General features: G+C 51.9%; 2 protein-coding genes across 2 annotated transcripts; one reads left to right on the top strand and one right to left on the bottom strand.

Moving 5' to 3' along the window:
• The first annotated feature begins 3361 nt into the window (after positions 1–3361).
• On the top strand, positions 3362–10151 carry AP1S1 (adaptor related protein complex 1 subunit sigma 1). Its single transcript, XM_081133743.1, has 5 exons — positions 3362–3473; positions 5536–5714; positions 6326–6434; positions 7063–7200; positions 8452–10151. The coding sequence occupies exons 1-5, from the start codon at positions 3471–3473 to the stop codon at positions 8497–8499; spliced, it is 477 nt and encodes a 158-aa protein (XP_080989869.1). The 5' UTR covers positions 3362–3470; the 3' UTR covers positions 8500–10151.
• On the bottom strand, positions 10127–12409 carry VGF (VGF nerve growth factor inducible; the record flags this gene model as incomplete). Its single annotated transcript, XM_081133742.1, has 1 exon — positions 10127–12409. The coding sequence occupies one exon, from the start codon at positions 12407–12409 to the stop codon at positions 10562–10564; it is 1848 nt and encodes a 615-aa protein (XP_080989868.1). The 3' UTR covers positions 10127–10561.
• Between the last annotated feature and the right edge of the window lie 1802 nt (positions 12410–14211).

Raw genomic sequence — 14211 nt, 5'->3', positions numbered from 1 at the left:
TAAATGGCTCACCTAAGGCAAGTAAGAGTCAGAGACCAGATTGCATCCCAGGGTGAATTAAGCCCATCCTCTTGCAACTAGAGAATATTATCTCCATAACAAAGAGTAAGAAAAGAATAACATAAAGTGGAGACAGGTAAGACCTTACCAACAATTGCTTCAAGTGCTACTAAAAAAAATAATAGCATTATTTGTTACCAACAATTATCTTTCGATAGCCATTAAGTTTCCAGCATGACAAAATTGAAAATTTTTCTCTTATATGCAAACCCCTTTACTTTACTACATGGAAACACACACTGGCATATACCCTCACCCATGAACATCCTCAGCTAAAAAGCTTATATTACAATTTACTTCCTCCTGATCTTTACATTTGTGTCTGGGTTATATCTGTTCCTTTTTAGTTTTGACCCATGCTAACCTTTTAAGATTCTCTTTATTTCCCTCCTTTTGTCTTATTTCATGTTTCTCCCCCTTTTCCTTACTTCACTTTTATATCAGCACCTCCTTTTCTCTTTTATTCTCATCTCCCTTATCACCTATATATTTCTCTTACTTTAACCAGGTGTTGCTAGTACTGGAAGTCCTAGCCAGAGTAATCAGATAAGAAGAAATAAAAGACATCCAAATTGAAAGAGAGAAGTAAAACTGTCATTATTTGCAGATGACATGATACTGTACATAGAAAACCCTAAAGATTCCACCAAAAAAACTACTAGTACTGATAAATGAATTCAGTAAAGTAGCAGAATACAAAATATCCAGAAATCAGTTGCATTTTTATACACCAATAATGAACTCTCAGAAAGAGAAACTAAGGAAACAATCCCATATACAATTGCATAAAAAAACACACCTAAGAACCCTAGCTGGTTTGGCTCAGGGGCTAAAGCACTGGCCTGTGGACTGAAGGGTCCCAGGTTTGATTCCAGCCAAGGGCACATACCTTGGTTGCAGACTCAATCCCTGCCCTGGGTCGGGGCATGTGAGGAGGGCAACCAATCTATGTGTCTCTCTCACATCTGTATTTCTCTCTCTCTCTCTCTCTCTCTCTCTCTCTCTCTGAATAGCAATGGAAAAAATATCCTCAAGTGAGGATTAAAAAACAAAAAAGCACACACCTAGGAATAAATTTGACTACAGATATAAAAGATCTGTGCTCAAAAAGTTGTAAGACACTGAAGAAACAAGAAGAAGATACAAATAAGTAGAAGCATACACCATGTTCATGAATAGGTAGAATTAACATCATTAAAATGTCCACACTACCCAAAGCAACCTATAGATTCAAAGCAATTCCTATCAAGATACAAAAATACCAATGGCATGTTTCACAGAACTAGAACAAATATTCCAAAAATTTATATGGAACCACAAAATACCCTGAATAGCCATAGTAATCTTGAGAAAGGAGAACAAAGTTGGAGCAATCATGTCACCTGATATAAGGCCTTGGTAACTAAAACAGCATGGTACTGGCATAAAAACAGACACATAGATCAATGGAACAGAATAGAGAGCCCAGAAATAAACTCATGCCTTTATGGTCAATTAATATTTGACAAAGGAGGCAGAAACATCCAGTGGGGTAAAGACAGTCTATTCAATAAAATCGTGTTGGAAAATTGGACAGATACATACAAAAAAATGAAACTAGACCATCTTCTTACACTATACACAAGAATAAACTCAAAATGGATTAAAAACTTGAAACCATAAAAATCCTAGAAAAAACATAGGCAGTAAAATCTCAGACATTTCCCTTACCAATATTTTTTCTGATATATCTTCTTGGGCTAGGGACTACATCAAACAAATGGGACTACATCAAACTAAAAAGTTTTTGCACAGCAAAGGAAACCATCAACAACAACAAAAGGCAACCCACTGAATGGAAGAACATATTTGCTGATAATACATCTGATAAGGGGTTAATATCCAAAATTTATTAAAGAACTTATAAAACTCAACACCAAAAAAAACAAACAATCCAATTAATAACTAGGCAAAGGATCTGAATGGACAATTCTCCAAAGACGACATATAGATGACCAATAAACATATGAAAAGATGTTCAGTGTCACTAATCATCAAAGAAATGCAAATTAAAACCACAATAAGATATCACCTCATACCTGTCAGAATGACTATCATCAATAAATCAATAAACAGCAAGTGTTGGTGAGGATGTGGAGAAAAGGGAACCCTTGTGCACTGTTAGTGGAAATGCAGATTGGTGCTACCACTGTGGAAAGCAGTATGGAGTTTCCTCAAAAAATTAAAAATGGAACCGCCTTATGACCCAGTGATTCCATGTCTGGGAATATATATGAAGAAACCCAAAACACTAATCTGAAAGAATATATGCACACCTATGTTATTTACAATAGCCAAGATTTGGAAGCAGCCCAAGTGTCCATCAGTAGGTGAGTGGATAAAAAAAGATGTGGTACATTTTATCCAATGGAATACTACTCAGCAGTAAAAAATAAGGAAATCTTACCCTTTAAGACAGCATGGAGAAAGACAAGTACCATATAATTTCACTCATATGTGGAATCTAATGAACAAAATAAACTAACAGACAAAATAGAAACACACTCATAGATAAAAAACAGACTGACAACTGTCAGAGGGGTGCGGGGCTGGGTGAAAAAGGTGAAGGGATTAAGTGAAAAAAAAAAAAAACCCACAACAACTCATAGTCACAGACAACAGTATGGTTATTACCAGAGGGACAGGGGGTGGATGGAGGTGGAAGAGGGTATAGGGGCATAAATGGTGATGGAAGGAGACTTGACTTGGTGTGGTGAATACAGACTACAATATACAGATGACGCATTATAGAGCTGTACACCTGAAACCTATATAATTTTATTAACCAATGTCACCCCAATAAATTCAATAAAAAGAGGGTGTTGCATCTACCAGGTTTTCAGTAGATATCTATTTTGAACTCTATACTTTTTCCTCATGTCTGCCCCACCACCCATTGTATTCCAGTCTTCCTCGTCATTCCTCCTTCCCTACATCCAATTCCTACCCTGCTCCCTCTCGATTGCCCGCGACCCTCCATTAGTACTCCCTACAAATCACAAACTCCAATGCTCCTCCCATTCACCCCGCACCCCTTTTCCCGCCCTTTTCACCCAAGGTTACAAAGCTCGAGGACCTCATTGTCTTTCTCCCTCATCCTCCAAGCAGCCCACAGGACAGCCTGGTTACCATGACGACAGAGCTGCTCAAACCTGAAGTTAAGGACCTGGTTGCCATGGCTTCCGCTCCTCCTCCCCCGTCCCCGCCCGCGCGCCCCGCAGCGTTGGCGCCTGCGCAGTACTCAACGTGAAGGGGCGGGACGGGGCGGGGCTTCAAACCGGAGGGGGAGGAAGAGAAGAAAGAATAAGAAAGGGAGTGGAGCTGGCACCTACGGTGGCCGGCGAGGGACTTGCCAAGACGGAGGCTGCAGGATGGTAGGCTGTGCGAAGAGGAAGGGGAGGAGGACCGAGGGACGTGGGCTGTACCTGTGAGGGTCCTTGGAGGCCGCCCTCTGTGGGAGCCACTTTTCCTTCCTCGGGTCCTCAGAGGACCTCACTTTCCTGGGCGAGTGGGCGAGCCGGCCTCGGAAGAGCAGCTGGGAATGGCTTTACATAGGAGGCGCGGGGAAAGGGCGCATTCGTGGGGCGAGAGAGAGCTGATTTAGGGGGCGGCGGGACCGTCTCAAGCCAGGGGGAGCGCGCTGGTCGCGATCCAAGGGGTCCCGACCACTGCCGCAGGGAAGTTGCCCGAGAAGTAGGGGCACGAGGGCCTGTAGGCGGAGCGAGGCAGCCGGGGGCACGGGTCACACGGCGGCCCCGGGGTTAGGGCTGTATGGGAGGCGATAGTTTCCGGGTCCGAGGAGTGGACGTCCTGCCTCGGTTTATCGCCCGGCTCGCCTAGAGGCTGGGTGAGGTGGGTAAAGCAAGTGGGCTCGAGGTCTTGCTCTTGGGGACCTAGGCTTTGGAACCCCGGCTCCGGTGCTCTTCGCTCTCCGCCCCCCACCCCATTCTCTTTCCGGAACCCAGGCCTTCCGTCTTCCTGCTGGTCCCTCCACCCCCTTCTTAGACGTGCACGGCTCCCTTGCGCCCCTCTGTTGCCTTCCCCTCATGCCAACGGCGCTTCCCCTTCCTCACCACCAAAAAACCCTTTTAATTATGATCTTTAGCCTACTAACCAGTATTAAACTAGTACTGTTCTACACACCCAGGGATTCCAGCCCTGGTAATGTCCGTGGAGAGGAGAGCTGCAGGGAGAAGGCGGTAACTCCAGGATGTGGCCTGGACCCCTTGGAACTGGGTAGCTGGGGCGCACCGGTGTATCGAGGGCTCTACATTCCTCCCCACTCTACCCAGCTTGAGCCTGTTCCATAAACATTCCCTTGGAGAGCCACCCTGGATAGCAGTGTCCTAACTGAAAGGGAAATTGGTCACTTTGGGAAGGAGTGGGCATGTAGCAGGAGGTACCATGAAAGGAAGAAGAGAGGAGCCCTGGCTGGGTGGCCCCAGATGGTTGGAGCATTGTCCCTCTACACCAAAAGGTTGCAGATTGGATTCCTGGTCAGGGCATATGGCTAGGTTGTGAGTTCGATCCCTGGTCGGGGTGCATATGGGAGACAACCGGTTGATGCTTCTTTCACATCAATATTTCTCTCTCTCCCCCTTCCTCTCTAAAATCAATAAAAAAGCATATCCTAGGGTAAGGATTAAAAAGAGAGAGAGAGGAATATCAATGCCCAAATGCCTGAATGGCTGAGGAGAGAGAAGAGAGGAATTTGGGGGAGGGGGGATCCCAATGCCATATGCAACATGAAGGATAGCCCTGGGCATAGACTGGCATAGGAGGGCAGTGTGTTAGGGACATCTTTAAAGGTGAATGGCTAGGATGGGCTGGGGAATTGAGGTAGCTTCTCCAGGGACAAAATACCTGATTTCATGTGGTGGTGGATAGAAGGTATATGGAAGAAAGCTGACATCAGCTCTGGGCTGATTGCCACTGTGCTAGACATTTTACTTAACATGTAGGAAATGGTTAGGAAACAGGAAGTCAGGGAAAAATAATAGTTATACCTAATGTGTTATAGTGTTTACCATGTGCTAGGCACTGTTGCATGTATTAACTCATTTAATCCCTCCTAACAACTCTGTAAGGTAGGTACTTTATTATATCTGTTTTACAGACCAGGAAGCTGAGGCCCAGAGACATGAAATAATTGTCCAAAGCAAATTACTCAACTAGTAAAGCCAGGATTTGAACCCAAATGACAGACAGACTTAGAAGCTCTGATACTCCCCAGAAGGAAAGGCACCAGCTGGTGGGAATACCCAGAGTTGAGAACAAGGGCTGATTATTTGAAGAAAGTAGAAACTGTGAGTGGAGAAGAGTTAGATGAGATGAGTTTGGGGCTGTGTGTTTGTGGAGAAAAGAAACTCAGAGAACCAAATCTCTAAACCTCAGCTCTGCCTTTCCTTCTCCTGCCCCTACACCCCCTTCCCCCAGATGCGATTCATGCTGCTATTCAGCCGGCAGGGAAAGCTGAGGCTGCAAAAATGGTACCTGGCCACGTCAGACAAGGAGAGAAAGAAGATGGTTCGGGAGCTCATGCAGGTGGTTCTGGCTCGCAAGCCCAAGATGTGCAGCTTCCTGGAGTGGAGGGACCTCAAAGTTGTCTATAAGAGGTGACCCCACCTACTTTCAGATCTGCCTGGATCCTGCTTGACTGGGGCCTGGCCATGGGTTTAAATGACTGAGTAATAAGCAGTCCCTAGGTCAGGGAGAACTGGGAACTAAGACATCTCGAGAGCAATGATGAACTCCAGCTTTCTTTCCTTTCCATGTTCACCTTAAAGAAATTCTTGTTCTCCGCTTAGTTTTGCTCTAGTCTCACACCTACTTAACTTCTGTCCCAAAGGCCCTATCTTGTCCATTACACATATCCCTTGCTGTCTCATTCAACAGTCATGAATCCTGTGCCACTTTTCCCAATACACACACACACGCCATTTCCAGGTCCTTCTCTGCGGCGGGGAAATTGGCTCAGGTTTTTGCTGAGTCAAACTGAGCAGGTCAGAGAGCAGGAGGAAAGAGTTTGGTTTTTGCCCGTTTGTGAGAGGTACTAAGGCTGAGCAAGGTACTATTTTTATACCCTGGGGCCACCCCACTTTGTCCAGTAGCCACACAGACCTGGGCCTGGAAAGAAGAGAAATGAGAGGTTTGAGCCCAGACTGTCTGGGTACTGAAGCAGGTCCAATAGCCCTTTCAGCTATCTCTCATGTGCCCCTGTCCTCAGATATGCCAGCCTCTATTTCTGCTGCGCCATTGAGGGCCAAGACAATGAGCTCATCACACTGGAACTGATCCACAGATATGTGGAGCTTCTGGACAAATACTTTGGCAGTGTAAGTCTCCCCACCCTCCCCTGTTTCCATACTCAGCAATCCCCTCTTTCCTCCAAACTCTGGGGCCCTTCTACTCTCTGCCCTGGGATACTTGGGAGAGGTGAAGTTGGAGCACTGAGAACGGTAATTAATCTCCCTCTTTAACCCTTAAACACATTAGCCATGCCCCTTAATCAGTCTGGGGGAGTGGGGTGGAGACCAGAACCTTCCACTTAATCGGTCCATCTGGAGCTTAGCTCAGACTTATCATAAAAGGACAGAGGCGATATTCAGATTATATCAGTAGTTCCCAATCTTGACCCCCCCCTTCCCTGTCCCATAGGACCTAAGGAAGGTGGCAAGCCCAGCCGCTAGTGGGAACAGTGTTGCGGATCTGGGGGGAGGCAATAAGAGCCATAGTAAAGAGCAACTAATTTATGATCACAGAGAAAGAGGCAAGAGAAGGAGAGGGAAAACTTGAACCAAGTACTAAAGCCTAGGAGTTAGGAGGACATAAACCTGGGACAAGAACCCAAGGTGGGAGGAGTAGTCAAGAAGGAGACGGAGAGACATATTCAGAAAAGAGGTGGGGCATGTGGGGTGGGAATGGACTTCATTACTCAACTCTCCCTTTTCCCCCTCCTCTCAGGTATGCGAGCTGGACATCATCTTTAATTTTGAGAAGGCCTACTTCATCTTGGATGAGTTTTTGATGGGGGGTGATGTCCAGGACACCTCCAAGAAGAGTGTGCTAAAGGCTATTGAGCAGGCTGACCTGCTACAGGAGGTATGGGCCCGAGACAGTGAGGAGGAAGAAGAGTATCACTGTAGAGGGGCCCTCCCTCCCCCAGACACCCTGCCTGCCTGCCACAGCTGCCCCCTTTCCACTTCCTGCCGCCGCCAAGGGGCATCTCTATGCCCAGTTGGCCAAGTTGCCCTCAAGCCCTGGTTGCTTGGGGTGGGACGGGGTGGCAGACAGCCCACCTGTGCCAGGTCTTCTCTCCTTGAAAGACCCATGGTGTCTCACCTCAGCCGAATCTCCTTTGTCCCATGCTTCTCTTGGCATTTAAAGGTTACTCAGAGAATTGGAGACGGAGCACATGGTAGATAATTCTTTTCTTCCCTGGTGTCTCCCCCTCCCCACCTTTTTTTACACACACATGCTCAAAATGAACCTCTCTTTCTCAGAAGCAAAAGGCTGTAGGGATTTGGGGGTTGAAGTAGAGAGCACGTAGCTGTTGTTTCACCCTGCTATCTGGCGCCCCTGCCCTCACCCCATTACTGCTTGCCCCTTCTCTGCTGTGCCACTGCTGAGTCTTGGTGCAGGAAGATGAGTCACCAGAATCTGCAGTGACAAGCAAGCTGGCCTGAGCTGGCTCTGAGGAGGGGGTGAGATAGGGGGCTCATCTCTGCAATAGGAGAAAGAGCAGAACTGGGCTTGCTACCTCACTGGTACAGATTCTCTTACACACACACACACACACACACACACACCCTAGCACACACATGCCCTGGTACACACACACACCCTTGTTACTAGTGCTCTGTTCAGACCCTAATGACTCATCCCTCTGCAGTCTGGTTCACCTTACCTCAGAGCCCTAATGACAACTTCTCACTCTCCCCCACCCCTGAAAAAAGGACCCAACCATCTGCCACCACCCTCAGCCCTCAGAAAATGTTTCCCATCCCCCAGTCTCACCTTCACTCCCTTTCCCCTCAGATACTAAGGCCGGGCCCCCTGTTCACCAATATGGCTTTGGGTTCTCTGGGTAGTAGCTACTCAACCTAGACCCCCCCCCCTTACCACAGTTGGCTCTGGGAGGTGGTTCTAGGAGGCTGGGGAACTCCTCTGAAGGGTTCCAGCTGTTCTACCTTGAGCTCACATTGTCTTCTCTCTCCTCTCCCTATTTCTCTGTGTGCTTCCCCCACTCTGCCTCTGTCCTTGTGATGCTGTTGTCTTGCCCACCCACCTCCCTCGTTCCCTGTCTGCCTCTCCTGGTGTCTCTTTGTCACCCTCTGTTTGTCTCTGCCTTAGGAGGATGAGTCGCCGCGCAGTGTGTTGGAGGAGATGGGTCTGGCATAGCCCCCGCCCAGGCCGCATGGAGATGTGGGAAGCTGGTGGAGAGACAGGGCACAAGTTGCCCTTTTCTGGGTGGGACTCAGCTGTCCCTCCTCTTCTGTCTCACCTTTTGGAGTGAGCTGTAAGCTCAGGACCCTCAAACAGTCTCTCCCTGCACCCCCTACCTCCTGTTTCCCCTTTTCCTACTGAAGGTTTTTGGAGCTAGGAGGCAGGAAAATACCACCAAGACCCAAGATGGGTGCTATTTGGCTTTCATTTCCTGCCTTTGAAGAACTATTACTCCAAACTTCCTTCCCTCCCTTATAACTGTAAATATATAAATATGCCAGGTTAAAGGGAAAAGGTTTTCAGGGCTCTTCTCCCTGCCCCATAACCTACCTCTACCCCCCTAACCCCTACAGCCTACCAGGGCAGCTTCTCTGCCTGGGAAGGGGGCATCTGTGTAGTGACTGGGTCATCCTTTCCCTTCATCTGCACCCTCCCTTCTTGGCTGGAGTAGGGCCTCCGGCCAGTGCTGAGGGAGGAACAACAGTTAATTTTTTTCTAACCTTGCCACTTTGAGAGAGGGAGGGTTGGGGGAAGGGCAGACTTCATAGGAGACTGGGCCCTGACCTTCCTTCACTGCAGATTCTGGGTGAGGCAGGAGTTAAGGGGGTGGGGCAGGGAAGTGTCTGACTTTATTTCCTTTCCTCTGAAATAAAAGGAAAAGCATTTCTGGACTTTGCCTGCCTGAGGCTCTGCGAAAGAAAACTGGGCTGCTGGGATCAGTTGGGAGGTGAAGGGAATACTGCATTTGACTCTTCCCCAGAATTGGGGTTGCCAGATTAGGGTGAAAAAAATTAAAAAAAAAAGTTCAATTTGTATGGTAATGAATAATTTTTAAGGTTAAGTATCGTATGCAAATATATTCATTGTTTATCTCAAATGCAAATTTAACTGTCCTAGATTTTATCTGATGCCCCCTACCCAAAACAGATTTGCTAGCTCAATGCCCTGTCAGACCAGCTAGCTCCCTGAGCTGTCTTCAGCCAGGGAGGAGAAACTTCTGGGGACCTGGTTTCACTCCTCTGAGGTTTCTTTGTGGAAGATTTCATTTGCCTGGTTTAGTTTTATTTGGGAAGGAGACTCAGGAGTTCAAGGGTATATTCCACTCCCTATGCTTAGAAACGGGTTGAGAAATAGCTAAAACCAGAATTTTTTGTGGCTGCCAACGGTCCCCTCTCCCCATATTTCTTGTGAAGTATGTAAGGCCAGGAAATTTAGGGAGCAGTTAAGGGAAGTGCATCAATGAGGTGGAACAGGGGCTGTAGGGAGCCACCAGCACAGCCTATGTTGCCCCTCAGGGTCACCGAAATAAGAGCCTCCTAGGTAGCCCAGAGCTGTGACTCCTTATCTACTTTGCATCTCTGCCAGGCCCTGGGAACCCATGACTTTAAGCACCATTTAGGGTTTCCAAATGGACGTGAGCCTGTTTTACCCCAAATATGGTTTAAAGTGGTTGGCGCCACTCAACCCTCACTTTTGAGCAGGAGGAGATGGGTGCTGTGGCTGGCGTTTCCCTCACCGCCCCTTGGGAAGGACCGCACAGGGCCCAAGGGGACGGGTGAATAACCGAGAACAAAGTCCTAATAAAATAGTCACCTTTATTTCTTAGCAAAACTATTTCCTCCGTGAGGGTATTTACAAGAGAGAAGGGAAGGAAGGGGTAAATTCACAGCGATCTGGGGAGGCTTGTGGGAGGCCCAAAGGGCGGGAGACAAACACAAATGGAACTGGGAGACTAGGTGGGGACAGCGCCCTGCGAGGGGAGGGAACTCGCACAAACCACCCGCCCGCCTGGGCTGGCCCTGGGACACCCATGAGTGAGTTTGGGGAGTTCGGGCTTTGGACCTAAAAGAAGTCTGACAGGTCCCCCGCACAGCCCGGAGGTGGGGCAGCCCGCTGGCGGGGCGGGGCGGGGACCGAGGGCAGGGCCGGGACGCATGCAAATACTCAGAAGGGACTGGAGCGACACGGAGGGGGGGGTGACCGCGCTCGCTGAGGTGGCGCTCGGGGGCGGGGCCGGTCACGGGCGTCGGAGCAGCACGTGCTCGATGTAATTCTCCAGCTCCTCCTGCTCCTGCAGCCGGCGCTCCTCCGCCTCCGCCTCCTCTTGCGTGCGCCTGGCCTGGGCCTCCGCACCCGGGTAGTGGCGCGAAGGCGGCAGGGCGTGGTGGTAGTGGCGGCGGCGCGAAGCAGCGGGGAGCTGCAGCGTTCGCGGCCGGATGTAGTTGGGAAAAGGGTGGTAGGGCCCGGGGGGAAATACCTCGTCCTCCCGATCCCAGGGCGGGAGCACCTCGTTCCAATCCGAAAGCTCCTCTCGAGCTGGGGCGGGGGCGGGGGCGGGGGGCGGGGGCTGCGGGGAGCGGACGTGGGTGGGGGCTGGGGCAGCCCGTGGGGGAGGCACTGGCTCGGGAGGGGCGTTCTTCTTCCGCTTCCGCTTCTCCTCAACCTCCTCGATGATGCTGACCACGTCATCCGCAGGCAAGTGGAGTTTGGTGGACAGCTCAATGAGGCTATCTATCGTCTGTGGGTCCATCTCTTCGTCGTCGTCGTCCTCCTCCTCCCCGCCCTCTGCCCCCTCAGCGTCCTTCCGACGGTGGCCAGGAGTCTCCTCCTGGGAGCGCTTGTCCTCGGCTCCGGCTTCCCCGTCCTCCTCCTCAGCGAACAGTAACGCGTTCTGCCGCGCCCTCTCCGCCTCCTCCGCCTCCGCCTCCGCCTCCGCCGCCTCCTCGTCTTCCCCCACCCTCTCCTCACCGCCGCGTCTCTCCTGCTCTGCCTCCTCCTCCCTCTCGCTCTCTCGCTCCTTCTCTGGCAGCAGCCCCCGACCCCCCAGGCCGTGCAGCCGGGCCCCACCCTGCAGCAAATACTGGAGTAGCAGGTCCGAAGCAAGGTCCGCCAGCCGCTCTTCTTGTGCCGCGGCCTGCCGGGTGGCCTCCGCCTGTCGCCGTCCTGCCTCTACCTGAGCCAGCCCTTGCTGTAGAAGGCGCTCCCCCGCCTCGGAGCCGCTCAGGAGTGAGCTCTCCGGCCGGCGCGCCTTGGGAAAGGGGGCACCCAGGCCTTGGTACGCCTTGGACAGGGGTGCCAATGCCTCGCCTAGGTGTGTTTTGGGGGAGGGCACTTTTTCCCCGAACTGGTGGGCTTCGGGAAGGGGGCGGCTCTCGGGCATGTGAGCCTGGAATTGCTGGGGAGCCGGGAGTGGCAGGGGTGCGCGCTCCGGGACACGCGCCTGGAACTCTCCCCAGGAAGCGCGCCACACGCGCTCCGGCCCGGGGCTCTCCAGGTTGACTCGGGTCAGTGTGTGCGTGCGAGTTTCCGTCTCTGCTGCCGCGGTCTCCTGTTGGCGCTTGGCGCTGCTCGGACTGAAATCTCTCAGTTCCTGGAGCAGGGCAGCTAGCGCCTCAAGTTCCTCGGAGGGGTCGCCCGCCTCGGGACCATTCTCCTGAGTCTGAGGGCGAGATGGGGCCACGGGCGCTTGGGTGTCTGGCGCTGGGAGGCTGTGGGTCTGGCTTCGCACGGTCTCGGTTAATAGAGCTTCTGCTGCTTCTTCCGATGGCTCCCGTTGGGAGCCGCCTGGCGCCGGGGGAGAGGCCCGGCGGTCGAGTGCTTGTAGCAGCACCTCGGCCAGCGCCCGGGGATCCACACCCTGGAAAAGCTCTCCCTCGTCCTGCGGCTCTGAATTTCGAGCGGCTCGGACCTCTGGGGCGCGACCATCCTTCAGCCCTGGCACTGCGTCCCCAGCTACCGACTCTTTATGCTCAGAGCTGAGGGGAGGTGACTGCGCCTCTGGGCGCCCGGGGGGCGCTCCTCCCAGCCCCTTAATCAGCAGAAGGAAGCAGAAGAGGGCAGAAGCCGGCAACCTGAGCGATTTCATGACCAGGGGACTGTTGGAGACTGAAAAACAGAAGGGGGAAAAGAAAGAAAGGATTTCTGTAAGAATTTTTCCGCTGTTTCTATATTCCCTTCCCCCCATCTTTAATCAGGAAATCAGGGTTTCCCCAAACCTTACCCAGGAGAGGGACGTTTAGGTGCAAAGGAGGATGTTGTGTGAATCTTTGGAGTCGTATAAGTGAGAAAATGCCCGCAACCCTCACACCCACGGTGCCTCCTCGCCCCCGTCTCTGAGCCATCTCATTGCCAGCGCCCACGTACTAAGCAGCGAGGATAAGGGGAAAATCTCAGCTCCCTCCCCACAGGACAATCTGGATGGTGCGTGGGCGACTTCAGCAGCAAAAAAAAAAAAAAAAAGCGGCGACTCCCCCATTTACCAGGGACCCTTATGGGGGGGCTCCTCGATATGTTTTCAACACCCTCATCCGGAAAGAGAGAGAACCCTCCCTCACGCCCACCTCTGCCAGGGTTTGAGGGACGGACAGGAGTAATTACCAGCTGGTGTCACGACTCTGGAGGTGGAGAAGAGGGTCGAGGTGGGGACAGGCGAAGATCGAGACGCGTCCGCCTCGGTTCCAAGAGGTGGCTGGGATACGATCGACTGTCGAGGTCTGGCGTCCAGTGGGCTGGGCTCCGCTGGGTCCGCGCAGCTCTCGGCGGCTCGCTCGCTCCGGCTTCAGCACGCTGGACAGCGCCCGCCCGCTGCCGCCTTATAAGCGGGAGCGCGCGGTGTCACGTGGGATCGTCCCGCCCCATTGACGTCAATGTTCATTCATGGGGAAGCGGGCGGGCGCCTAGAGGCGGGAGGATGCCCAGCGATTGGAGGATGCGATGTTCTTCCGGCCTGCGCCTGCGCGTTGGGGCCCTCTGCTGGAGGGGCGTGCGCTAGTGGAGCACTGGAGAAATGAATGAATGAATGAGTGAATGAATGAAATACCGAGGCGGGCGGGGTTGGGGGCTATGAATGAATGAAGGAGGGATAAAAAGAAAAGAATGAATGAATCGATGGAAAGGTGGATGCAGAGGCACTGGAAGGCAGGAGGGTGGGTTTTACCCAACAATTTGCAACGGCGGGAGCCCGCGTCTCCAAACAGAATAGGATGGGGAAACTCCCAGGTCTGACTGGGCACCAGTAGGAAATCTGTACTGGGAGGGGGAGGATAAGGAATCCAAAGCCGGAGGTAGGAGCAAGCTCCCCATCCTCCGACATCACAGTCCATGGGGAACACACCCAAGGACGGCGTGAACCTGAGAAAGGAGGGACGGATCTGCGCGCCTGCTGGCGCTGTCCGTGGATCCGCCGTGCGGGGTGCCGGCCCTGGGCCAGGGCAGATGGGTGGGTTCTTGCGGTTTTGGTAATCCCACCGAAAAGGGTCCAAGTTGAAAGAAAGGGAAAAGATTGAGGAGGTGTATGCCCCTGTGTCGTGTCTGTACACGGTCCGTGCATGTCTGAAGAAAAAGGTGTGTCTGTTCTTCTGTCCAGCTGACTCAGTAATGTATGTTGGCGCCTCCGCTGTGCCCCTTTTCAGCCCACTACTCCCCATCCTCCTTCAGCTTCTTTTCCTCCTGCTGCCTCCCCCCCAGAGGACGTTTGGAGGGCAAGAGCAAACCAGGTGGGGAGGGGGTTGCGCAGGTGGGGGCGGGTGGCTCAACTCCAGCTCTCCATTGCTTAAAGGGAAGGTCTGAACGCGGTGCGGGAGGGGGTGGGGGTGGACATGCAACGTCAGAGATCGCCCCTTATGGCAACCATACCCCTCGACCGTATCTCCGGCCTGAGAGGTTGGG

This window comes from Miniopterus schreibersii (assembly GCF_964146895.1).
Source record: "Miniopterus schreibersii genome assembly, chromosome: 3".
NCBI classification, from domain to species: domain Eukaryota; kingdom Metazoa; phylum Chordata; class Mammalia; order Chiroptera; family Miniopteridae; genus Miniopterus; species Miniopterus schreibersii.
The sequence above is the reverse complement of the archived record's forward strand: the minus strand, read 5'-3'. Positions and strand labels throughout refer to the sequence as shown.